This window comes from Cebidichthys violaceus, unplaced genomic scaffold, assembly GCF_023349555.1.
Source record: "Cebidichthys violaceus isolate CVI_PGR_0920_01 unplaced genomic scaffold, fCebVio1.0.p SCAF_21, whole genome shotgun sequence".
In the NCBI taxonomy this organism is placed as follows: domain Eukaryota; kingdom Metazoa; phylum Chordata; class Actinopteri; order Perciformes; family Stichaeidae; genus Cebidichthys; species Cebidichthys violaceus.
Window position 1 is genome coordinate 4,455,718 of NW_027176384.1, and position 26,467 is coordinate 4,482,184.

Genomic DNA, 26,467 nt, shown 5'->3' on the forward strand with positions numbered 1-26,467 from the left:
AGTGGTAAGCTCCTCTTAGAATAAGAGATTACCTCCTCAAATCCCAGCTCTGCATGTATGTGCATCTCCTTAAGTCAGCTTTACCCTTCTGTAAAACCCCTGGGTCATTAGAGACGACACATTCTGCTGCTCCCTCATCCCGCTTCCCTCACCTGGCTCAAATTAACAATAAATCAAACACCTTTTCAGGCCGTGTCTGAATGGGCCTCAGAAGGGGTACGTGTGTGATCACATGTCCAAGGAACAATGGGGATAAACCATCCCTGGCCTGAGGACAGTGGGGTTAGAGGGAGGCAGGGAGTGTTGAAGGATAATCATGGGAGATTTAATTGGTGTTGTCACATTTTGTGACAAGCTTTGGTGAGAGATAATCAGCAGGGGATGACCTCATGACTAGGCGGACGCCACTGCCAAGGTTCGTGCTCGTCATTGTTTCCGTCAAAGTCTGTTGGCGACAAAATATGTTACAGTAAAAGCTTCAAAAGGAAATAATCTTTTGTAAGAATACAACTGTCTCGTCAGCATAAATCAAGCCGCAAAGTAGCAGAGACTTATGATTAAATGCAGGATCACAGTACATGTTGGGCTCAAATGCATTGTGTACACTGTGCCATACATAAGAATAAAATAGAAGTAGAGGGGACATTCCTATTCAGATAAACGTAGCCGGATGGTCAGAGCGTTGGCCATTTTTATATGCACTGTTGCCAATCCGACCGTTGTAACAGGCTAACGTCGGTATGAACTAAACCGACTCAGGAGAAGTCAGCGACTCACTGAGGTGAGGTTTTGCAGTAACCACTAAAACAAGCAGTGGAGTACTAACGCTACAAAGCACAGTGAGCCAGAGTAAACTGGCTTGTGAATTGGCTACTTGTGAAAAACTGCGGTCGTACATGTCGTCTCTCAACTCAAGTTGCTAATCAGACTGTAAACAAAGAGCAGCACATGGCTATCCGCTAGCTACACCGTGACGCCAGAAATTCAGCCCCTTGTGTATTACTCGCCATGCACCGTAGCTGCATCTTTTCTTCTGTTGGTATTCAAATATGAATTATGTGATCCATAGACCTTTTTCCCATGTAACTGATCATCATTGATTGTTGGCAGCTTTAGCAAGAAGCCCTAACTTTTGTGTTTGACAACAAAACCAGACATTGTTTAAGATCACTGTAACATGTTCTGCTACTAAACTTCAGCAAACTTGTAGCTCTTGGACACATCTGGACATAATGTCCCATATATCAAAATTCAAACAAGTAACAACAGTTAGTTATCTTTTACTTTGCTTGAATGTGTTTGAAGGTGGATGTTTCCTTTGAAAGCCAAAGATTCTTTGACAAAGATCAAATGCATGCCAAGCCAATCCTCCGAGGATAATGGACTGAATACAAACATGTGTGCGGTAAGCCCTCTTCAATCCAGCAGCAGTCACCTGACTCTGTGGAGGATTGTTTGATACCACAAACACTGAACATCCAGTTTTGAAAAACTTTATTCCTGAAAATCAGTCACAACACAGTGGTATCTAAGTGTTACTTGTTGCTTTGACTGATACCTCATGGTGACCCAGGACGTGTCACACCAGCAACCATCTGTTGTGTACCACCCTTTACCTGGAAGCTCCCTCTTCACATACCATCTAATACCCAGCATACCTTCACTGTTTACACACACAGCCTGTCATCTGCAGTGACCTCTGAGGAATCTGTTAATGACTGATTCATATCTTTCGTCAATCACATCTCCGGTCTGTTTCCGTCTCTCTGCACATTTGGTGATTTGCTTAGCCAGATCTTTCTCTGCTTTTCCTCCGCAGTCCTGTCTGATGTGTCTCTTTACATTCATGTCGTGGTTTTGCTCAAATTTGTGTCTGGGCATTGCTAAATGTCACATTAATTGCCCTATTTTTACACATTGTTTTTCGCTGCTTAGGATGTTTCCGAGACCTTGTCTTCTTTTTTTCCACTTTTCAGGCTTGATTGGGACCAATTTTAATGTACCAGCAGAAAAACAATAAGGAACATTATGACCCAGGCTGGTTTGCTCTTCAATTTGACCCTGAAGTCTAGCCTTTGAACCTCAGAAAGGCCTCAGGATTTTCCAAACTCTAAATACTGTGACTAATATCATCGATTATAAAAATGCCACTGGGATAACCATTGCTGAAGTTTGGCTTTAATTTCATTTGTATTTTTCTTTGCTGCACACAATGGGAAACACTGTATAAGTCCCTCAGGAAAACAATACTTTCTGGGTGAAATGTGAGGCATCTGCAGGGCTTTGTGCCTCTAAAGCATCAGTGTTCTTCTTTACATCGTCGCCTCTGCGTCTTTTCACCACTGACCCCATCTGATTAAGCCCCATTCTGATATCTCTGCTCTCTCTCTGTGCTGTCGAGATAACTGTAAAGTGTAAAACATCTGATCAGATATCAGAATAAATGACTATTGATCATCCATCACTGTTTCTCTCAGTGGCTCAACTCCCTAGAAGTCTCTTAACACACGACTGGGAGACCCCAGACATTTTTCTTGGGAATTTTTTGTTGTTGTGCCTCGATCAAACATTTAAAGGATGAGACTGGGTTTAATCTATATGCATCACCACATCCCGGTAAGCACTTACCATGCAAAAACGTGTCAAAAACACTTAAACGGTGTGCCCATAACAACTTTTTTTTTCGTAGGTTTTTATATTATTCTGATGATTCCCAGTGGTGTCCCTTATGTATTCAAATCCTAACATTCAAAGTTTGGTAGCATGCATGTCAAAATACTATTTTTCCAAGCCCATCTAAAAGCTGCATTGCTTAAACAAATAATATTCTATCACCTACATATTGCATCTTTTTCAAAATTCAAAAAGGGTATTTGTTCATTAAATGCTTCCAACTTTAAGAAATATAGTTTTTTTTATTAAAAGGAAAAAACAAAAACATCTCATGATAACAGTTGAGAGTAAAACGTGGTGAACAGAGTCAAGGTGGTCTGATGAAAACCAAACGGTTGGATCTTCTTGAATCTCCGTCAGTCACTGCCAGCAGGTTCCACAAGAGGAATTCCAAATTTATTTCGTCAAAACTGTCTCCCAGAGGATGGACCCGCGGTGGACGTGGTGTGGATTGGTTTGGTCACAAATCTCAAATCAGTGTTTTTTGTCATAGGATGTCTTTTTAGGTTCATCCCTCCAAAAAAATGTGCGGCAACTGTTGTCTGTGAATTACCATGTCCTATCTCTCTGCTCTGCAGCCACACTGGTCAAGGCACATGTAAAATCTTACCGTGAAGCACCTTTGCCGCCCAGCTCCATATTAAAGTCTCAAAGTGAGTTCATAGCTTGTTTCGTTCCTTTTTTTGTAGACATTTTCTTCCTTTACGAAGACCTCTTCAATAAATAACACAAATATATTCATAAGTCATATATAGATAGATAAACATGTATAAACTACATGCATTTCATATAATTTAAATAATTTATATGTACAGTTCCCCCTCACACACTCCCTCCCCCCCTTCCCCAGCCCCTCTCACACGAGTTCATCCGTAACAGCTGCTCTGCACCGGCTTGTAGATTTGCAGCGCATTAAAGTGAAATATCATTTAAACGGACCCAAGATTTCTTCAGTAGAAGTTTCATTTTAGAGTGTCGCTCTTCACCACCATGACACATCACTCAGTGGTGGGGAGCACCGTGAACAGGAAGTAAAATCCTATACAGGAAGTAGAACTCCAAACAGGTAGTCGCCAGCGCGGGCTTGCATGGTTTTGTTTACGTCCTGCGACGTTTCCGTGATAACGCGCAGACGCATGAGGTGTCTATGCGTATCCACCTCCAGCCCACTGAATTGCGGACCTGCGTCAGCGCTCGGACGTACGTCTGCGTCGTCTTGCACTGCGAGTTCCAGTTCTTGTCATCGATGCCCCTGCAGCCACCTTTCAAGGAACTGGGGGTCCGACAGCGTGTCTCATAAAAGAACTGTTTGATGTCCTGCGTGCCACTGATTTTAAATTTGGCCAGGACGGTGACAGGGTAACCCCCCGTGTCCACTGCTTGGGTTTTATTCGTCACCCACTGGCTCTCGCTGTCGCACACAGAATATTCCCCACGATAGCTCTTGTGCTCGGCATAGCGCTTCTTCCGCGTCTTGTTTCCCGCCACCCCGTCCAATCCGCCATTGACATAATCGTCCGTGAGGTACAGCGGTGGTGGCTGCAGTGGCGGCCGGTCGCTCAGCAGCACCCGAGGCGAGTTGTACCGCTTGTGCTGCCTGAGAACGTCCGAGTTCAACAGCATCACCTGCTGGTCGCCAGTGTCGTCGCTATGACCCCCCGTCCCCCACTGCTCCGAATCGCCCTGCTCCTCCAAAGGTAAGTTTGCACTGAGGAGGGGGGGCAGTGTGTCCGGGGGCTCGGTGTCCCTGCTTTTCCCCTGTTGGCTCTGGTTCCCCCTGGTCTTCCCCCTTGTCAGGTCCGCCTGAAGCAGCTCGATGATAAGGGAGTTTATGGGGTCGGGACTCGGCTGCTGCTGCTGCTGCTGCTGTTGCCCCTGGTGACTGCTGTCCATGTTGGTCGCCTGGATACCATAGAGGTACACAAGGACCATCACATACAGCAGGATGGACATCACTAGATTCACCTGTAAGATCTGCAGAGAAAGAGAGAGACCATTTTAAGAGATGCTATACTCCTGGTTGTCTTCATTACAGCAATAAAATACAGGTTTTTTTTGTTAATTTGGCGTGAGGCAAAGAAACTGCAAAAGGCAACGTACCCTCATACAATGGTGCGTATGATATCTTACGGAAAGTTATTTTTAAAATGTTGTCCATTCTTCTACAAATATGCAGCAACACAAACGATCAGAACCTCTTTTGGCAACAAAACTACTTGGTTTAGATAAAGAATGGTTTCGGCTAAATCCGTTCTTTTCATAGATCATGCTCTCGGGTGTTGGTCAAGCAAACTAAACAAACGTTTAGTAAAAGAAGTCAACGTTGACCTGGTTTCATACAAGACACAAACAGCGGTGTCCTGGGTGAAAGTCCTGTGTTTGTTTGACGCAACCCTACACTGACTTTGTCGCTCTTTATATTGCATCGCCTGCCACTTTCCTAGAGGCAGCCCTGCACTTCCTGGCTCACGATCTCACGGGTTAAATAGGAATTACAGTCCCTCTCAAAGCACGAACAGGGAAGGAGAACAGCATGCCATTTATACTGATCATTTACAGGACAGCTGTTGCAGCAGCAGCAGGTCGAATCAGTGTGACTTACACTTCCTGAGGACATCATTAGCTCCAATGTCTTATAACTTGAACTTAACAGAACTTGCCTGAGTATCATGACTTTTTAAAGTTTTCTTCCAGAGTAAAGTATTCCAGTTCATAGTTATCTGCACGTCTACGTTTACATTGAAAACAGGAACCTCTAATAGCTAATTCTGCATACATTTGTGGCTTTCTGGGAACCTTTCGGCTTGAACTCAGTTACCACAATGTAAATAACAGCCGCAACCGTGCTGCTACATGTACAACATACCTTGTAGCCAAAGAACACCCACAATTGTGCTTGGAGTAGTACATTTAAACGCTTGACACCATGAAACCTGGCTCACACACACACACTTTGCTGTCTCGTCAAAGGGTGTCGCTGTCTCTTACTCACAGTAATTGTTTTTTAAAATGCAGTTGTAGTCTACTTGGTGGAGAGGCAGTTTTGTGATTGGCAGGTTGCCAGTTCAAATCAGGGGAGGTGCAGGATGATTCTTGGAGGTGACTGCTCCATATTGAACAGCATCTACTGCAAGACCATAGTAACCCAATACTGTTGGATAATTAGTGCAATAGCCTACTGAAAGGTCAAATTGTTTTACTTTTTGCTTAGTTAGCTTAGGATTTCAATAAGACAAAGTGCTCGTCTGTGAGGAACAATCAGAAAGTGTTATTTTTGTTTAAATATCAAAAGCACTGAACACTGTCTTCATAAGTAGTTTTGAAATGTTAGTCAAGCCTTGCATCACACCAACACACCTGCTGTTCCACGGCTCTTGTCTTACTTCCTCCAGTCGAAGCCAAAAATGAAAGACATGAAAGAGCCGTACCTGAGGTGTCTACTCTTACGGTATCATCTGTCATCCCTTGGCTCCGTCCCCTCAATGGGGACATTTACTCTTACATTTCATTTGGGCGCACCCAGTCATTTGATAGAACCTAAAGAGTTCCAGCTTTTTCAGTTTGATTTTTCTCTGTTTTTTTATTTTTTTTAAGGACGATTGCTCCCAGAAGAGTTTTTAAAAATCCTGTGGTGATCAGTAGGAGTTCATAGTATGACATGGTGTCAGAGAGCATTTTTCTCATGTTTGTGTTTGTCTGTGCATGCTCACAAAAGCAGATGTTTCGGCACCACATGCTTGTTCCCAATCCGCATGGGTCAGGATGTGCTGGTGGTGTAAAACCACAGGGAAGAGTTATTACCACTTACCACAGCTGTTTGTGTCTTTCTTATATTTTTTTCACTAAAGCTGACTAGCCTCATTAATGTTCCACTTATTAGCATTGTCCCAACTGCAGTCACTGTCTTTTACTGTTGGCCATCGGATGGTTTGACGAGGGGAACACATGTTGGGATGGGAGTGTTTGTTATTCGTTTCATTTTGCTCAACTTTTCACCGTCAAGTCTGTAGATTTCTGCCACGTTAAACCTGCAATCAATGATTTTCTAGCCACTTGGGTGCAGCAGAAACAAAGCAGAAACAAAACACCGACATATAATTCAATTTTTCAATTCAATATAGCCCAAAAATCTAAAAATCACAAATTTGCCTCAGAGGGCTTTACAATCTGTATATAATCACATAAATTCACATGGCAAACTCATTAGCAAGTTTACTTATTTGCACATACAGCAGAAAGCATTCATTTGGAGTCATGTTTCTGGCCAACTGACAAAATCCAATAATCACTCTCTCTTTAGCTCTATTTTGGTCTCCACCAACTCCTGAAGGAAATATCTGGCTCTTTAGCTGCTAATTGTTCAACTACATTCACATACATTCATGTGTCTGCCATTTGGTGCTGGGCAGGTATAAACTTGTTCACTAGAAACCACTACTTAAAGCGACACGGATGAGAGTGGTGAGACTGAACCAAAGGTAGGGTTAATCTTTGAGTTAAGGCAAAGATTAGTTTAATGAACAACTTCTTAGTTTTTGGTTTTGCTAGTTTATCCAAAAAAGTGTAGAGTCAATGCGAGCCGACTGTTTGCCGCAATAATTAAGGCACATTCAACAAGTTTGGTAACCTTCTTAACTGTCCATGTAGGCTATTTCAAAGTAACTCTCCATCCTCTCTTCAGCACTTTTATTCCAAACATGCTCCAGCCACCAATGTCTGGAATTCTCCTCAGCTGTCAGTTGCTAGACAAATTCTCTTTCTCTGCCTTATGGCCGACAGCATAGTAAAAACAATGAAACCATGCGGCTTTCCCTTTTAACTCATCAGCTGCTTTACGATCCTCGAAGACGAGTTGTCTGTGTTTTATTGTGGCCAAAATGACTAGTTGGTTTGACATAGGGGGTTTCTAACAGCTGTGACCACCTTGAATATATATTTTTTGAAAACCCTTAACTATCACAAAAACGACAGAGGCTCTTCTGATTCTCACAGCACAGGCCATGTGAGGCTCACAAAAGATCTGCTCTCCTAACCCTGATCCATAAACAAGGTTCCGGTTACTTATTAATAAGCTGGGGTTACGCTTCGCAGCTATACATGCAGTTAATGTGTTAGTGTGAATATGAAGGAAAAAAGTCAATGATCAATGATGTATGAGCGGTCGTACAGTATTTCTCCACTTGAACACAAACAGTATGTGATAGTTGTAATATATAAAATATTTTATTATGGGCTGTCAGTCCTGGCTTGACATTACCTGACAACCTGACTTATAAACACCAGTATTCTCTTTAAGAAAAATGTACGCCATCCATGAAAAAATCAGGTATCAGCATACTTTTCTCCTGTGTCACCACTGTAATGACAGTATTCCCACAGAAAAGCAGGTGGTGATGCACATTTTATGTTTCACATAAGTTGTGCAACGCACAGATGCCGATTTGTTCTCATGCCCAACTCGTCAACTATCGACGCCTGATCAGTGACCTTGCTCTTCAAACTGTGACACTCTAGTTACTTCACAGGAAATGCACAGCTTCCTCTAGTCACATGCATACAGTCCCTTTTCAAAATAAACTTCTAATGGACAAACAGATGGCCACAAACTAAAAGAGGTGATTTGTTCCCATCAGCAATGTTATGGCTGGATGATACAGCTGTTGGAGGGAGGGAGGGAGGGGTATCTATTCAGCAGCAATGTCACCTTACGATCAATGGCTCAGAAAAGACAAGAACACACATACACATACACACACACACACACACACACACACACACACACACACACACACACACACACACACACACACACAACAGCTCATTTCTCTCTGTTTCTGTACGAAGAGAAGTATCAATTTGAATATTGGAAACTGCTCAAAGTCATGTGCACTTGAATAAACTCTTACTTTTACACTCTCAAGGACCGTCATGGACTCACAACCTTGACACACACCTTAACCCTGACACTAAGTCTTAACCCTCAAACAACCCCTTCTTCTCAGAGTCATAACATTGTCAAACATGAACACACGGATGTAATACACACCCCCACTCTGTTGGAACATTGGTCGCGTTCAAGCGTCCATAAATCCTCTCACCTTTTTACTTCAATGCATTCCTCTTTTTGTGGGTTCAAGTAAAATGTGCAATGTCTACGAAACGCTCTAGAGTTACAATGGTAGGGAAAACCCCGCTGTTTATTCTGGCAGCGTGTTGGCTGAAATGTTTGTGACATTCGTATGTTAGCAAACACACGTGCTAACACAACAGACAAGGTCAGCAAAAATGATTCGAGGTCATGACCATATATCGTACGATAAGTCGATAGACTGTAGTAATCACTGTGGCTGGTCTAGTTACATGCAGGCTCATTACAATATACCCCTCCCCCTTCTGAGAATCTCCTCCCACGACTTGAGAACTTCTTTTGCAAGCGTGTGCCATATTTTTCTCTTAAGCCATTTAGAGCAGACTTTTTCGGGAGGTGGGCTGAAAGAGACGGGCGCAAAAACGGAGCGTTTCAGACAGACAGTGAATACAGGTGTATTCAGATAGACAGTATGAGAAAAAGAATGTGGTTGTTTTAGCATTAAAGCATGTAAACATGTTTTAAGAACCCAAAATACAAGTATGCGCCTGAAAATGAGCATACTATGTCCCCTTTAATTGAATTACAAGCACTGGAGGCTGTACATTATATTAATATGTGCCTTGTCACTCAGTCTGGAACACTCTGTCCGTTAAGAGAAGCACATACGATTAGCCCCACGTGGCATTTTGACAATTTGACATTATCACTTATTGTGACACAAACTTTTAGTTTATAGCTCAATTTCTTTGCCACTGCTTTGGTGATTAAATCCAAATGTAGGAATAAGGATCTCTTAATAATTAGGCGCCTGGCCCGTGAAATCTGTATCCAGTGAGACAAATGAATTTCCCCTCCTGCTGCCACAGTCACTGCAGTACAAGCCCTGACAGTATGGTGTTGACATTCAGACTTGTGCAGGCTAACAAAGCACAGTGATAACTTCCTTAGTGGGCAGAGTGATAATGAGACTGTGTGTGTGTATGTTCTGCATGTCCTGTGTTTCTATGCTTTTTGTACAGGACAAGAGTCTGCACAAGGACGGGGAAATGAGGAAACACCTCCCTACAGAGGACACTTTGCCCGTCCTCACCTCCACAAAAAGTTATTTTGGGACTTAGGTTTAGGGTTAGGTTTATAATTAGGTGTTGGTTCAACGTTAGGGAATAAATGTAGTCGTTGAAAGTCAAAGTGTGCGTGTGCGAGGGATGCTGGGAAGAATAACAAGGCTGACAGATGTTAATGCTCCCGAAAGAAAAGAAAATATATCGGTGTGCGGCTACAGATTGTCAGGATATTATGAGTCCACCTGTTTCATAGGCATGAAGGTGAATCTAATAACAGACAGACTATTATATGTATATTATATTCATATAACATATTATGTAAAATGTGTGACCACAGAGCTGATAATGAATGGCAAACTCTTTTTGCTTGTTTCCATGTCTTTCAGTCTACCTTTGTGTGATGGGAGGCAGCATGTAGTCAATGCAAGATAATATAATAAAATATGATAAAATAGGATAATCGACAGGATGCATTATAAGCTGATTGACTTTAGAACATCAAATTAGAACAGTCTGAACACATTAAAACAGTATTTCCCTTTTTATTTCCCTAATTCTCTTTCTCTTCCCAAGTAAAATCTATAACTCTTTCATATTATATTTTGACTTGTGTAAGTAATATAACATCTCATTTGCACTTCAAACACAGTTCAAACCCAAATTATGAACTTTAACAATAATAGATAAAAATGTGCCACACGGTCGGCCATGCTTTCTGGAGAAGGGGGTGTGGCTCTACTGCAGTCCACTTTGGTTGATGTGGAACACTGTGATTGGCATACAGACATCCAATCAAATACAGTAAGTCTTTGCATTTGGGTGGAGTCCAGTGACAGTACTCATAGATCTAGACGTCCTAGAGGATCTGAACAGATTAACATGGATGACAACGGTGTTTGGGAAGACTGCTGTGGTGTCTGTTGTTACAGTTAAGAAGTCAGAAGCCAGTATGCTTCCAATAAAGTACTTGTAAAACAGCTACAGGTGCATAACCAGCACCTTCTGGACTCAGATGGGTTGACATGCTGTGAGATAAGATTTTCTTCATCCCGAGGGAAACTGTTGTGCAGCACTTCTACAGTAGAAAAGTACAAAATATACAATATCAATAAGGTGCAAATTCAAAATCTACACAATGACAAGAAATAAAAGCAGGTTAACTATATTTGCGTTTATGTAGTATAAAATCTGAAGTAAGTGTATATGATTATTTCACAATGTTCAGGATTATGTCTATTCTACTTCACATGTATCCCAAACTGGAGTGATTACTGAAACTAAGACGGGTTGAGATTTTATTTGAGATCTGGCAAACAGAGAGGTGGTAACACTTTATAATCATCATTAATAAACTGTAAATTGATCATTTATTAAACTTAAGTTGAAAGTTATTTTACTGTTGATAAACAATGAAATGATAATTAATGTTTACTTATTATTAGTAATACTATACTTTGTTATTTTAATGGTTTATTGTTGCACACATTATACCATGTTATATACCATATTAAGTGTTTATGAATGATTTGTAAAATACGTTACGCAGATATTTGTAACACTTTGTTAATCTTTCATAATTGGTTTGTTAACTAGTACGCATTATTTGGATGGCTATTATAAAGTTGCAGCTGATGATTATAATACTTAGTTAAGTACTTTGTAAAGCGTCCGTACACATTATTTAGATAGATAGATTGGGAACATTTTGGTTGCAATGACTTTCAACATAGCAACGCCAGATCCCGCGGCTTGTAGCTAACGGAACAAACTGCACTCCGTTGTCGTTATCCACTTTTCCCATTTGTACGGTTCAACCCCAACCACCACCCCATGATGATGGGCTTTTTCCTTCGCCTTTAATGTGACCTTTCGGATCAGGTACAAAAACTTAACCTTGAGACGTGTTTGAACAACCCTCCAAAACAACCAGTTTGTTCAAAGCCAACCCCAACCTGTCAGTTGAAACCAATATCTGATGAGGTTACAACCTGGTTGTTCCTCTAAAACTCCCCACTTGAAGCAGCATTCCTTAAAGCTTGAGGTCTGAGCGAGTCCCCGATTTCCTGGTGGATTTAAATTGTTCCCTCGGCCAAAAAAGGTCAGAACATTTTCTCAGACCACAGAGGGCCTTGTAATCCTTTTAGCTGTAACATTGCCCCCACTGAATCTGATTCAGAGCGGGTTGGTTGCCTGCGCTGTGTTCATACTGTAATGGACTAAAGGAGCAGGTTTGGGCAAGAAGAAACATCTGAAGCCTCGGGGGAACTCACAAAATTCCTCACATTCATCTGCAGGTCATCAGAGATTCTGTAGAGTTTCAGTATACGTGATTGGGTGCTCATTACCAGCCGGTTGTTTTTAGGGTGAGGTCACCGTCAGCAGCTCCTCAGTAAGCTTACAGTTTTCCTTAAACTAGTAGGGGATCCGACACAACAGCACGCAGGTTTACAAGAAAACTCACCGGCTGCCTGCGTGTTGTGTTTTACACTTAAATGGGTAATTGCTCAAGGAAAATCTATTTTTCATGTGATTTTCAGATGGTACTGTGGCCTGAAAATACAGAACAGTGTGGAACTGGAATGCAGGGTTTGGGGGCTTTGTCGCCCCGCAACCACCACAACGCCCCTTGTGACTCCCATTAGCTTAACATGAATATTTGCTAGAAGTTTTTTCTGCCATTTTTCTTTATTGCCTGTGAACAAGACCGTTCTGGGGTAGTTCTCTAACCATGGTGCCACGAGTATGTTAGCATGCAGATGTTAGCATTGGCGTGGCTACACAGGAGGCGTTTCTGTTTTCCAGTCGGCTCCGTCACAAGCATGTGACAAGAACCGATCCGCTTCTGTTTTAATCAATCCAGCGACGCAGTCCTCATCAATTTTTCAATCTGCAGAGTGCCGAGTACATTTGTGGGCAACCCAAACAAGCATCAAGCAGTTGGAGGTTTGTTAGTGATTGTAATGGTTCAGTCAACACAGGAATTATACATCGCGTGCATGACCGCTCAGTCTCATATTTCCTATATTTCGACAGTCATGTTTACACATGATATTTAAATGCTATCACGATGTGTTCAAATGTCAGAAGCCCTCTGAGGCAAATTTGTAATTTGTGATTTTGGGCTGAACAAAATTAAATTGAATTGAACTGAAATGTAATCCTGTAACATGTAGTTTTAGAAACTTGAATAAATCGAGTTGTTTGAAGGAGATCTTGTCAAAGCAATATGAAATAAATATTAGAGAGGGAATTATGATCTTGTTAACTTCTGAATACTAGCTCTAAGCAGCTTATAATACCGCCTTAAAACAATTTTTTTTTATCAAAGCAAGTCAACCATCTATTTCATAATCATTTGAATTGAGTGTTTTTGATGTAAATAATCAGTCTAGATGACAATAACGAAGTAGAAATGATAACAAAGAATTTTTGCTTAGAATTTTTGATTAGAATTAGGAATCAGAGCATTAGCTCAGCAAATTTGCAACTGATGCATTTCTGATATCATGTTCCTAAATCCCCATAGCCAATGATAATGTATAATTTTCAGTACTGGTTGTCATTACATCACATGTCCACCCAAAAATCTGCACAAGTCGGCACTTATAACACATTCGATCCACCTAGGGAGTTCAATAAAGTGAGCCTGGGGGCGAATCCGAAAGAGAACAGCAACCTCCGAGACATCAATATGTTTTTATGGACAAGCAAACGGTTCCTTTCTGACAGCCTAATCTCGGGTTCTGACATGGAGACATATTTCAGGCACTTGTATCTGCTTTCTCGTCCTCTCAGTGACCCAGAGCTCAGAGACGAGGGGTTAGAACGTAATTGACCGGTAAATTGAAGGATCAGCCATAACACTGAGCTTCGTCTTCGACATAACAGTCCAAATAAGGCCGTTTCACTTGCACACTTTGGCAATCAACGTGCCCTCATACTCAGAGCTGCTGACTCGATGACAACTCATCCGTCACCACAATGACTAAGGATGAAGTGTTTTCTCTACCTTGATTCAAGGTACACAAGGGAGAGGTCAGGGCTTGAGTCATTTGGATAAGCTTTCACCTCAGCCGGTGGCAAAGGATGGAGAAGAACAGAGGGTGGTAGTTGGGACATAAGAGGGTGTGGAGGAAAGGATGACAGGAGGGGAAGAAGCCATTATGACGTGTTTCATGATGAGGGCAATCAACCTAGTCATGTACCATTGTGGAAATGTATTGTGTAATCTAGTTGGCTATATATATATATATACTTGGAATGAACAATCAGCAGTTGTAAAAACAAAAGGAAAGACTTGCCGTGGCGCATTACAACAAGTGGAAATAGCTGCAGGACTTTGTAATGCCATTTAGCAAGATCTGATGTAACTGTTCTCTGTGCATTTCAGGAAGAGCTCTTCCTAAGAGCAAAATAGGGTACACCCCTCGCTAAACCCCCGTTGCCAAGGACTTAAGTTAAAATAGAATACTAGCAGATGTGGTGTGTGTGCAATGTAAAAGGTACAGCGTACATGTAGGTCAAACATGGGACAGGTGGTGCAAATATTAAGTTTCCCATCTACTTTTCTTGAAATACTCTCTTGTGTCTCTTCTTCTACTATTTCTTAATTCGATCTTCATGATTTTTATTTCCACTAAAGAAGCCATTATTCAATAACTTAAATCTAGTCGGCCAGGGAGAAACACAATGACCTGCTACACACACAAAGAGAAAGAAAAAAAACGACCCTCGATCACAAGACCCACATTATATTTAACATATTAATCAAAAGTTGAAATGAAATACAAGTAAAAATGTCCACGGAGAAAAATAAGATTTCACTTTTCGAAGAACAAAGTTAACAATGTTTGTCTCCCCCCTCCCTTTGCACCCTTTATAGTTTCAACTAAGGAGGCTCAAGGCCAATTAGGTCAGTGTCCAGCCCGCCTCCCCCCCTCCCTCTGACCCCCTTCATCTGCTCATGATCTCGCATGCTGATCTGCTCATATTCATCCTCACCTCACTCCTCGTCCTTTTCTCCATCCCCCTGCGTCTGAAGCCCCATTCACACACAGGAAGTGTATTATGTAATTCATAAGTAACCCACACAAACTCTAATAACCGCTGCACAGAAACAATAGAATATGGTCAATTTGCTTTTCAAATCTTACTTAATTTTTTTTTTTTATTTCAATTTGCGATTTAAACATTGTTCAGCAAATCTCCCCAAATTCCTTCATCCAATGCAAGCAGAGTTCATATAGGTACGGGTGTGCATGTGTGCAGCTTCCTAAGCTCTTCCTCCATCTGTGTGTTTGCACATTTCCCTCGCCGTGTCCAAAATACCAGCGCTAATCATTCCCCCAGCAAACAGAGCTGGGTAAATTGCCAACACCGTTGGCTGGCCCGCTCTCCACGCTCACTGAAGCTGTTAATCTGATTCAAGCTCGAGTTGAAGGCTTAGAGCCACGGCACGTGGGGGGGAAAAAAACCTGCACATATTGTAAATGCACAGAGAGCATGGCGCAAATGCCTGATACTGCCTGATGAGGTTCCATTTTACACAATAACAAAAACAAATGTGTGTCTCTTGCACAGAGTCTGGTGTGAGCCACAAAAGGAGGCGGCGGGCTCGCGCCCCCCTGAGCTTTTAACTCCTGAGGGATTGATGCAGATAATCGGTCTCAGCGTGGCAGCGTCTTAGCAAGAGAACAGACAGGTTTCCTCAGCGGTGACGTGCTGGACGGACTCCGTGTTTTTCGGTCAAGCCCCATTATATCATGTGCTGTTGCGGAGGGACGGGATACATGCCACCGGGCAAGGAAGCTGTGTTCCCCTGTGTCCCATGATCACTCAATGTGGCCTTGTTTTTCACTGCAGTGCATAAGTCATGCACCTTTATTGACAATCATGGCTAGAAGTAGAGAGAACTAAAAAATGACTTTAGTGCAGTGTAACACAGTTAGAATCCCATAAATGATTGGGAAAAAAAATCGTCAAAAAAAACATCAAAAAGAAAAAATGCAAATGTAATTTCTTTGGTAATTTCTTGACAAAGAAATGGAAAAAAATGGAATCTATGTACAACATTTTTCAAAGTGCCTACAATAAAGAGGGTCCCATGTGCGATACATATTGAACTATTTACACTTTTACAACCTCTCTTGTCCTTTTCCTATTTGCTTCATGAAAACAGCCTACAGTTCAGTCAAGGTTTCACAGATATTGTGTCACATGACTGTTGGTCTCAGCTGAGTCATTCATAGCTTCCCAGTTGCGCTTACGAGCACAGAATTTAACTTTTTTTTTTTTAAATCTGGTTAGTGCACACGGTATATTTTGGGCAACAATTTGAATGTAGAATAAAGTGATTTTGACAAAATATCCCTATTTTTAGCTTAGATTTAGTAATGATTCCTGACAGTAATGTTCAGGGACCGTGGGAAAAGTGATAATCTGAGGATAATTTCTGTTCGTACAGATGCTGGTTATAATAAATGTTGTCATGTTGGACAAAGCCACTGGCAGGTTGTGGGGTTCAGAGGGTTAAACTGGCATCATCTTCCCAAATTCATTAAATACACATGCCAGGTCAACATGTAAATGATGTAAAGTTTGCACGATATGTGTAGGATGCACACTGTTGTTAAGGGTGTACATAAAAAGTAAAGGGTGTCAGAGTGGACAATGCTGATCACTGAACAGTTTCAGATGCTGTTCAGATGGTTGAACGGGAGGGGGGTGTCGACTTAGATATTTTGGCCCTTTTTCCACCTCTGATTCCTCACATTTAATTGACTATTGGATATCGACCCATAAGTACATTTTACCCCGTCTTCAAGGGTAGTTTTGCTTTCCAACATAGTTCTTTAATCTTCTCCATCAGCTGCCCTTTATGTCGCGTCCCGCTCTCTGCTTCTTCTGTTCTTGTTCTCTCTCTCTCTCTCTCCCTCCATCATCAAGCTGTTTTGCAGGAATCCTTTTTTCTCTGCTTTAATCTGTCACTGTAGAATGACGATGCCAATGGTGACATTAAAAAGTAAATATATGTTTGCGTTTGGAGTTACCGCTGAATGTGCAGCGGTAACCGTGCAGTAAAAGTTTCACCACAAAACAAGAGGAAGTCACTCAAACGGCTTCCTAAGCTGACACACCGCTACATGCAGCAAGAGAGAGCAAATGTGTGTGTGTGTGTGTGTGTGTGTGTGTGTGTGTGTTGTCAGTGGAGCCTGTGGCAATGTAAGTCAGATCATGTCTGGCTTTGTTGAGTTTGTGTGCGTTATCCGGCCCACCATTAGGAATGCAAATCTAACGAAAGAGCGGCCTCAAACACACACAGAGAGAAAAAAAGTGTGTGTGTGTGTGTGTGTGTGTGTGTGTGTGTGTGTGTGTGTGTGTGTGTGTAACTCGTATGAGCAAGAGCATGCACATTATGTCTCTAAATCCAATTCTACTGTTTATTAGACCTGGTATCCTAGATAACCAGCAGGGTGACTTGCTTTGCCCAAAATGACAAGGGGCCAGGGGCCACTTAAAAAACAAACATGTAACTGACTGGCAACCTCTTTTAGTCTATTTTAATGTGTTTTATTTGACTCATTCTGGAACCTTATTTACATTAAAAGTACAACATGTTTTTAAATCAACTTATTAGAAAATAATTGGCTGGCCATCCGCCACCTAACCGTCAGCCAAATGTCGTAAGTTGAGTATCACTGCCATGGAGAAATGAATGAATGAACAGCTGATGTTTGTCAGACTGGTCTCCTAAAAGTTAACCACACTGCATTGTCAATTGCGCTTCAAGGGGGAACACCTCTCAGATAACATTTGTTTTTGACGAACCACAAATATGTTTCCAATCATAGTCGCTGGAAGTCGATGTATATACATCCTAGGGAGGAGGTCGGGCTCGATGAGTGAGTCAACATAGGACTTTAACCCAGGAGACTGCTGTTCTTGTCCCATGTACAACCAAAAGTCAACACTGACTTATTTTAGTTCAACTCCGTAACTCCAATATCAAATCTAGGTTTTACTAAACCTTATCAAGTAGTTTTGTTGCAGTTTCAATTTACAATATCAACCATGTGTTTAAAGCTTTGACTGTGATACATGTATTCCATGTAATCCTGAATAATGAAGTAAAGAGATCGACAAATGCCACAAGGGTTGGATGGGTGGGCAAAACACCAGACTTTTGTCCAGTAGACTGCTGTCCCCTGTGTATGTCATTCATTTGTCACGTACCTTTTGTAGTTACATAACGCCACTTGCAAAGTTACTTTAACCCAAACCACGATATTTTCCAACCAAGTAGTTTTGTTGCCCAAACCTCACCAAAAGTCTGAAGTTTATTTTGAAAAGACTATATGCACGTTACAAGCGGAAATCAACACGTGTTGCTGGAGGGATAAATGAGGAATTACTTTTCATAAGATATCATACAAACCGTTGTTTAAGTTAACACATAAGGATACCTCCTAATGAGCCTTAGAGAAACAACCCTCCAATGTGTGAATCTGACTAAATATGTGCAGAAACCCTTTCCGCCTGTTCCCATGTTTGTGTGTGTGCGAGCCTGTGCCTGTCAGTGTTTTTTGTTTTTTTTGTGAATGGTGGATCGTGATGAACGCAGACAATACAGGACTGAGGGCTAAAGCAAACAAACCACAACACCGGCATCATCGCTTCAGGCGAACGCAGACATTTGATATTTCTGCAATCACAAAATTAAAAATATTTGGAAATATAGCTAATTAGAGTTTTTACATGCTAATATGTAGAACATCATGGATCAGTCCTTGAAGATTTACTGTAAAGAGGCTGTAGGATGAATCCTCATTTATTCTAAATACTTGAAAAAAAAATGCATATCTATTTTACAAGTTATCCCTCCTCTGAATATACATGAAGTATAAATGCAGCAATCCTGACTGACAGATTACAGCCCAGATGTGAAGTGCAGTAACCTCACTGGGGCGTGGTGGTGATAACGTGCCCCTAATCATCAAAAAATAATTGAAGACACGCCCCTCAACTGCATGGTGTAAAGGGCATGAACAGGAAAAGTGGTGTTTACCGGCAGTAGAGGAGTAGCGTGTTAGAGCAAGACAGCCGCCAGCCCATCTGTCTGATTAACATGAAGTAATGATGGAGGCAGCCTGGTCCATGTTTGGCAGCGAGGCAGCAGAATGGGAGCCAACCAGGAGAGATAAGCCAAGATGGGAAAGAGGAGGATAAGAGAGAAGAAAAAGGGAGGGAAGAAGGAAAAATTACAGCTATATTTTAACATCTTTTGGTTCAGTGTTTTGGTTTTCCAGCTCACAAATTCCACTCTCATCAAGATAATTTTCAGTGGTATAGCAGGCAGCTATACCTGCTCAGCACAAAACAGTTGGACAACATCTAGTTACAAAAACTTTTTTTAACTAAAGTTCTATACATCGATAAGGTCAGAGGTCCAGACAACGCCATTATAAACTCCATAAGGTGAACAAAAATGTTGTAAAGTCAGTAACAGCATTGAAAAGAGATCTGAATACCATTATATCCTCAGACTCTGTATCTCATACATTAAATTCTCAAATAGTGGCCTTTACCTATTACAATAGAAAGAGGCCTTCATTTCTAATTTCCCATGTTCCCCCCACTGTTAATGCAAATACAAAACTTCCTCCTTGTCTTCCTGTTGTCTTGAAAAATTCAGCAAAATGTCAATTTCCACCACACTAAATTCCATCAGTACAGAAACAAGAGTCATATCAGGCGCTCCACTTCTCTCCCTGAATGATGTTCAGTCACCATGAATGAAACTAAACACTTCCCTTCTGAATTTTCAGTCTCGCAGCCTTCCGTTTATATACAGGCTTTCAATTGGTGAAATGTTTTAAACAGGGAGGAAGAAAAGACAGTGGCAGGTACATAAAAAAGACATTCAGGAGAGGTATTGTGGGAAGAGGAGATATTGAAAAATTTGAATATATCAAACAGGTAAAACGAGGCGAAATAAAGGTGGGAGAAGCTTTAGCTATCTTAAGAAGTTGAGATAAAAACGACATGACCAAAAATCACTGTCTAACCTGAACTGATTGAAACTGGGATGCCAGCCTGGTAATCTACTGGCAGTGTTACTCAATAAGGCAAGGCAACTTCTGCCAAACGCTACAGAAGGAAAGAAGGAAAACACAATCTCTCAGACCACAAACTTAATGTCAGAATGGAAAAGAACAATAAGGTATTTTTTCAGACATTAGGAACTTCATCTATTTATACTGGCATCAAATTCCTTGTGATATCATTAAGCGGTGGAGAGATCTGCCAAATCCCAGCAGTCAAATCAAACATGCTAGTTTAGTTCACACAATCTGATTAGTCAGCCAGCTTTACTGAAGCACAGCTACACGTGTGGCATGGTGGCTCTGCCAACCCCCGAGGTAACACATCATGAATACTGAGTTATTATTCCATGATAACCTTTCAGCATATTGTAATGCAAATGGTCTTAGAGAGAAGTAGGCTTCGGCACCTCTTCTTGGGCTCTGTTCTCAAAAAAATCTACTTCGGCCATTCGCAGGTCACTTCAGATGCTGTTCTACAAGTGCAGATGTGCATGCACGCAGAAACCCAGATTCTCTCCATCTCTCGTAAATGCTGGCTAGAGCCTTCATGGCTTTAATGCCATGTCTTCTCAAATGGTATTAAAGGCCCCACATGTTTGCAAAGAAAACAGGACAGTAATTCTCACAGAACTGCAGCTGTATAACAGCACCGGGATCACAATCACTATCGGGACGATGTATGACATGAATGACTAGTACTCCTACAGGTCACTGTGTGAAGCATGTGCATTGGCCCGTGCCTAAATAAAAGTGTAATTTTAAGGCTTCATTTGGGAGGGGCTGGCCAGAGTGCCACTTAATTACAATGTGCAAAACTCGATACTTCAGATACCCTGGAAGCCTCAATCTAAAAATTTCTGTCTTTTATAAGCTTACTAATGCCTAGCAGTTTTTATTATTCAAACTGCAAAACATAATCAAATGCTACGTGGTTTAAAACACAGGAGGTGCTTTGATAGTTACAGGCTTTGATTACCAATGTTGAATGCACTTATTGTAAGTCGCTTTGGATAAAAGCGCCTGCTAAATGACTGTAATGTAATGTAATGTTTTTCTTTTGTGTTATTTGTGCAGGTTGTTGCATCCTATTCCCTCGAGTGTCTCACTTGAGCAAAAGTAAGTGATGACAATATGTGTCCACTTCAACCACTCCCTGCACCCTTTCTTTGTACAAAATCAAACCTTTAATAAGACAGCCACTAAAATAAAACACGTACACAGAGGAGACAGAAGCAGCAATGCAGCAAACACAGGGGTTAAATCCAAAAGAGGATAATATAAAGGTCATAGAAGGAACATCATGTGATTAAGCGAATACATTTAATGTAAGTTAAATACTGATGAAATAATTTTTTTTTTATAAAAGATAGATCACAGAATAAGGCCATTATTTAAAAAAAATGCCCCATGTCACCTCTTTAGATATAGATTCCTATCCCATTGACAAGTATCAATCCCTGAACCCAATTTTGATTAACATACACTGGGCTAAAAGACACAACTGTGGACCACCAACAGCATTCCCTAAACTACTGTAAACTACTTTTGGCACAAAAAATTAAACTTGGCAATAGGAAGAAACTATAAGTCTTTGATTTGTATTGCATCAAGTAGCATGAGCCCAACCACATATTAAAAGCTGCACTCATAACCGATAACACGCAAGATTATCTGAAACCCAGAAAAACACACCCCTGACCCCATCTGTTGAGACCTTGCGGCTCCAAACAGAAAACCTGCTGGCTCAGGAAACCGCAAACGTATCAAATTGAGACGGTGGCGATGGATGGTGTGCGTTGCAGTTACCGTGGAGACCCCAGAGATGATGCAGTCAGGGCGCTTAGTGATGCAGCTTAGCGAGCAGTGTGCCAAACCGGCAAATCCTCCAGAGGGATTTTCACCCGGCGATGTCTGAGCCCTAATACTGTCCAATTGACTCCAGATGTTACGGCACAGACAGACACACAGAGAGAGAGAGAGAGAGAGAGATGCAGTCTGTAGCTCAGTTTCCAGCCAAGTACTTGTTCTGGAAATTCTAATTCATCATCACAGAAAAACTGAACAGCCATATCAACACTTGAGAGCACATCCTGAGTGGTTGAGGTGTCAGAACAAAGAAGAGATAACGTGATTACACTGCTAGGCACATCTGTTGTAGAGGTTAAGATATGCTTGAAATCAATGTTGTGCACGAGAGGCAGAATAGTACGAATAGGAAGCTGATTGCAATTAACTATCTTGTTTTTTTTTTTTAAATCTTTGGGAGGTAGGATGAGGGACATCAGGAGAAAAGCCAGAGAAGTGTTGCAGGTTTTCCACATCCTGGAATTCTCAAGCATTGGATCCCTCATGAAGGAAACCTGTGGTGCAAGTCAAGAGATTATCAAGGAATCTAAAAAATGATAATGTGTCTAACCACTCGGTTCACACTTTTGTTACATTGGAAACCGGACTGGAATATGATATTCAGAAGGCAGGTAGAAATACAGCTTTGACTCATGGATGTGCTTTGATGTAGATTAAAGAAAGGTGTTGCAATTTTAATCAATACTACTTTATAGTTGGTAGTCGTTTCTGAAGTATATGTGTTAAGAAAAACATCTCAGATTATATTTTAGCTATCGCCAGAATTTGAGCTGTGTAAAAAGCGAAGTGTTAAAACAACATGTTGTGGTATTCACAGTGGGTTGGGTACCTATTTCTTGGCCATGCGCAGTCTCTTCTTCTGGTCGCCTGGCAACCTCACCGTAATGACAAGAGCTCAGCTAGTTACTGCGTCAAGCTAATAACCCCTTGTAAAACCACTACAGCTCAGTTTTACTCTTTCGTCTGTGAGTTTTAGAGGTGCTGCTTTTATGAGCGTTTGCCAGGCTAGGCGTTTCTTTCCGTTTCAAGTCTTTGTGCTAAGCTAAGCTAACCGGCTGCTGGCTGTAGCTTCAAATCTAAAGTGCAGACATAAAAGTGGTATTGATTTTCTCATCTGACCCTTGGCAAGAAGACAAATAAGTCTGTTTCCCAAAATGCTGAACTATTCCTTTGAGACATTTCATAGTTTGTAGTTCACTTCCTGTGGGAAGAGAATTTACCATGCTTAACACCCCATTTTAATTGAGCGAATATAGTAAATTTGAAGCCTCGCTTTTTGATTCAGGCTGTGAAGTCAGGCGGCTTGTCCACCCTGTCACCTCCCAACTGGCTCTCTTTTCACCCCTAGGATGTTAAGGAAGCGAAGGGAAGGGCAGAATTCCAATCATAACAGTGAATTACCCTCTGAATGTTTGGCTGCCACCAGCCAGGTGAGTCATCCGCATTGTCTCTTCAGCAAACTAGTTTGTGTACATGTGCGGTTGCAAAAACAAGAGTCTTTGGTGTGATGTGCGTTTGCGTGTGCATTTAAGAGAATGACAGCGGTGTCAAAGTGTGTGTGTGAGCCGGGTTCTAAAAGCTTGGGTGGAATGGGGGAGATTAGTGAGCGCATTGAAGTCAAAGTGGTGTGTGTGTGTGTGTATGTGTGTGTGTGTGTGTGTGTGTGTGTGTGTGTGTGTGTGTGTGTGTGTGTGTGTGTGTGTGTGTGTGTGTGTGTGCGAGCATGCAGTACAAGTGTGAGTTGAAGAGTACATGCGCATACGTATGTACAAACCTACAGGTACACATTCCTTCACCTGACAGAGAAAAACAAACGAGAACACACACCTTGCAGCGAGTCTGACAACATAAACCAGGGAGAGAAGAAAGAGAGAATATCCCTTTTGTTTCTCTAAATACATGATCATGATTCCCAGTGCAGGAAACTTATTACACACATTGTAAATAATGTAAACTCTAAAGGCCACCAGTCAAAGAGGGTTTTTCCCCAACTGGGATTCGTATTTGTGACTGGAGCAAATGTTGAAAAGTTGACAATGTTTGCAAGCATGAACCCTATGTGAACGTCCATTGTGACTTTGTACAGTAGTGGGTATATGTAGTGGTAATAGTATGGAGTGGAGCAATGGACACAATCAGTCATTGGTATGACTTTCTGTTATTTCTAAGCTTTAGATGTTGTAACAGTGAAATTCCAGTTTGTATTGTCTTGGCGAGCCAACCAGAGGTCCTGGCAGGACAGAAGACGTTTATAGCTGGTAACTTTCTGTCAGCGAGTCCATCCATCAGCTAAAACCCACAATAACAAGTCTCAAACAAACTCTAGTCTTCCTGCAGGATTGTCCCCCTTACAATTCATGCTTTACATCCTTGTCTGGTCTCACGCAAGTCCATGCAAAAGAGGAATACAAAACCAACATTTCAGAATTGCCAGTCAAATTTGTTTGTGTGATTTCACCCCACAACTCAGAGAAAAATAAACTTCAAATGGCAATGATTTGTGACCGAGTTTTGAACTCAACTGCACACAAACCCCGCTGGTCAGTGAAGGTGGGAAAAAGTCCACCAGAGAAGGTAAGTTAGAAGGCACCCTGTGAAGTTTTTGACCTCTAGTGGCACCACGGAGCAATGTCAGCAGGCCCCCTCTTTGTTTGTTCTTGCGATACACATTACTTCCAATGCATTTACATTATTCCACTGATCTACAACATGCCAAGAAATGCAGCCATGCACCAACAAGGGCAGGGGAAAAGTAGACTGCAGACAAGTAAACATGGACGTAAACGATTCTTGTTTCAAAACCTCCACTCTGCGCACAAGGTATTAGACAGACGATTGATTCACAAATTTGTGATTTACCAAATGTGGCTTGCCCTGGATTTTTTTTTTTTTTTTTTAGGGAAGACCACAGACATCTCTCCCTTTAAACCAAGTTTGGGAGGGAGCCTTTGGCTTTGGGATTAAAGACACGATCCATAAAGCACAATGTCTCCGGTCCGAGTCATGTCATTCCCTCTCTCTTTCCCCTTGTTTCCTGTCATCTCTAATAAAGCTATAAAAATGTCTCGCCAAAATTTATATATATAAGAAAGTTGGCTTTGTGAAAGGAAATGGATTCAACATGTGCATAGGGCCTCAAAGATGCACACAATGTGTTTTAGTGAGTGACACTGAGTGTAATAAGAAAACTCCAGGACATCTTAAATGCTGTTTAGACTTTGGAATATGCTATTATGAAACCATTTTGCTCTTTCTGTGGACAGAGGTGTAGTGTACTTTTGTTGCAACCCTAATTTATGTTTTAGGTTAACAGATTACTTCAGCGATTTTGTATTGCACTTCCATAAAGTTAGGGGACTTGTCAGAGACCGATTTAGGAAGATAATGGTCTAAATCAAAGCAGCAGAAGCTCAGATATCCTGACTTAATCTTCATCCTGCATTTCCCATAATGCAACTCATTAGCGTCTTCTGTTAGACCATGTCTGCCAAGTGAAGACACACCTCTATCAAAATCTACATGCCCAGTTTGTAATGCTTTTTTAAGTCATCCAGCTCCTCACTTGACAAGGCTCCTCTACATTATACAACAATATCATAGATATATATATATATGGTCAGTATCATGGTCTAGTTATCTGTGTGACTAATACATTGACTTTGACATATACAATTGGTGGAGTATCCCTTTAAGGTCTTGCCAAGTGAAGCCTTAAAGGGCCAGCGAGTAAGATTTGGCGGCATCTTGAAGTGGGGTTGCAGATTTCAACCAACCGAAACTTCTTCCAATCTAGAGCCAGTGTTTGGTTTGTCCTCTCTGCGCCCCTGTAGAAACGTGGTTTAGATTATAAACTTAGTATACTTAATAACATTAAATTCCATTTCTGCCAATAAATCCCCCTAATGCTACACACTGGCTCTTTAAGTCTGAATAAATGTTCAGAACATGTGCAGTAGTGCTGTAGGAGTAGGTTCCCATGTACCATTGAGAGGCCACAGTATGCAGGTAACATCATACCGAGCACTATGTCTGTTTATCCAAGCCTTCGCACTTCAAAACGGAGGAGACGATCTGATGAGCGAAACCAGCTGCTGAAGTGTTTGAGTGGCAAAGCAAACTCGCAGACTCTTGACCCTCAGCGGCACATGCCTGTCCCTGCTCGGTCTATTGGACAAATGAGCGGCACAGCGGCGTTGACACACGCCTGTTTAGTCCTGGTGTGAAAGAGAGGGGAGGCCCTATCAGTCTCCTCCTAACACAACAGGTCGGACAGACACAGCAGGACAGGCCACAGTGTTAGATTTCCATCATCTGACGAGGTCCGCTCTGACTGGGGTTACACACACAAACATGCATCAAGCAGATGTTTCTGTTCTTTCTCTCAGTTCCTGCGTCCTTTGTTGCACTTTTTGTCTGTTGATAGCCCGTCGGAGTAGCATTTCAGCCGACTTTTCTTCATATCAAGCCAACACTTCAATCCACAACGTCTCCACGGAGAGCGGAGCAAAAGCCTAACACAGGAGCGGGTCGACGAGCAAGAAATTTGTGATCTAAACGCTCACCGTGAGAGAGACATGCTCGATGTGCGAGAGTGAGAGGGATAGAACAGCAATGGGTAGTAATAACCGACCCAAATCAGCTGCAGAGATCAGGGAAGCTAATCCGGTGCC

At 41.7% G+C, this 26,467-nt stretch overlaps 1 protein-coding gene across 4 annotated transcripts in view; it reads right to left on the bottom strand.

Moving 5' to 3' along the window:
* Positions 1 to 3,538: 3,538 nt before the first annotated feature.
* ntf3 (neurotrophin 3) overlaps positions 3,539 to 26,467 on the bottom strand; it is a 38,969-nt gene continuing 16,040 nt past the window's right edge. For 2 of the 4 annotated variants that reach the window (XM_068716748.1, XM_068716751.1), the window contains exon 2: positions 3,539 to 4,647. In XM_068716748.1, the coding sequence (XP_068572849.1) occupies positions 3,772 to 4,647 (876 nt within the window). In that variant the 3' untranslated portion in view covers positions 3,539 to 3,771. Of the gene's footprint in view, positions 4,648 to 18,892; positions 18,975 to 21,737; positions 21,816 to 26,467 lie in introns of those variants that run through there. The other 2 variants (XM_068716749.1, XM_068716750.1) reach the window with 2 other exon arrangements.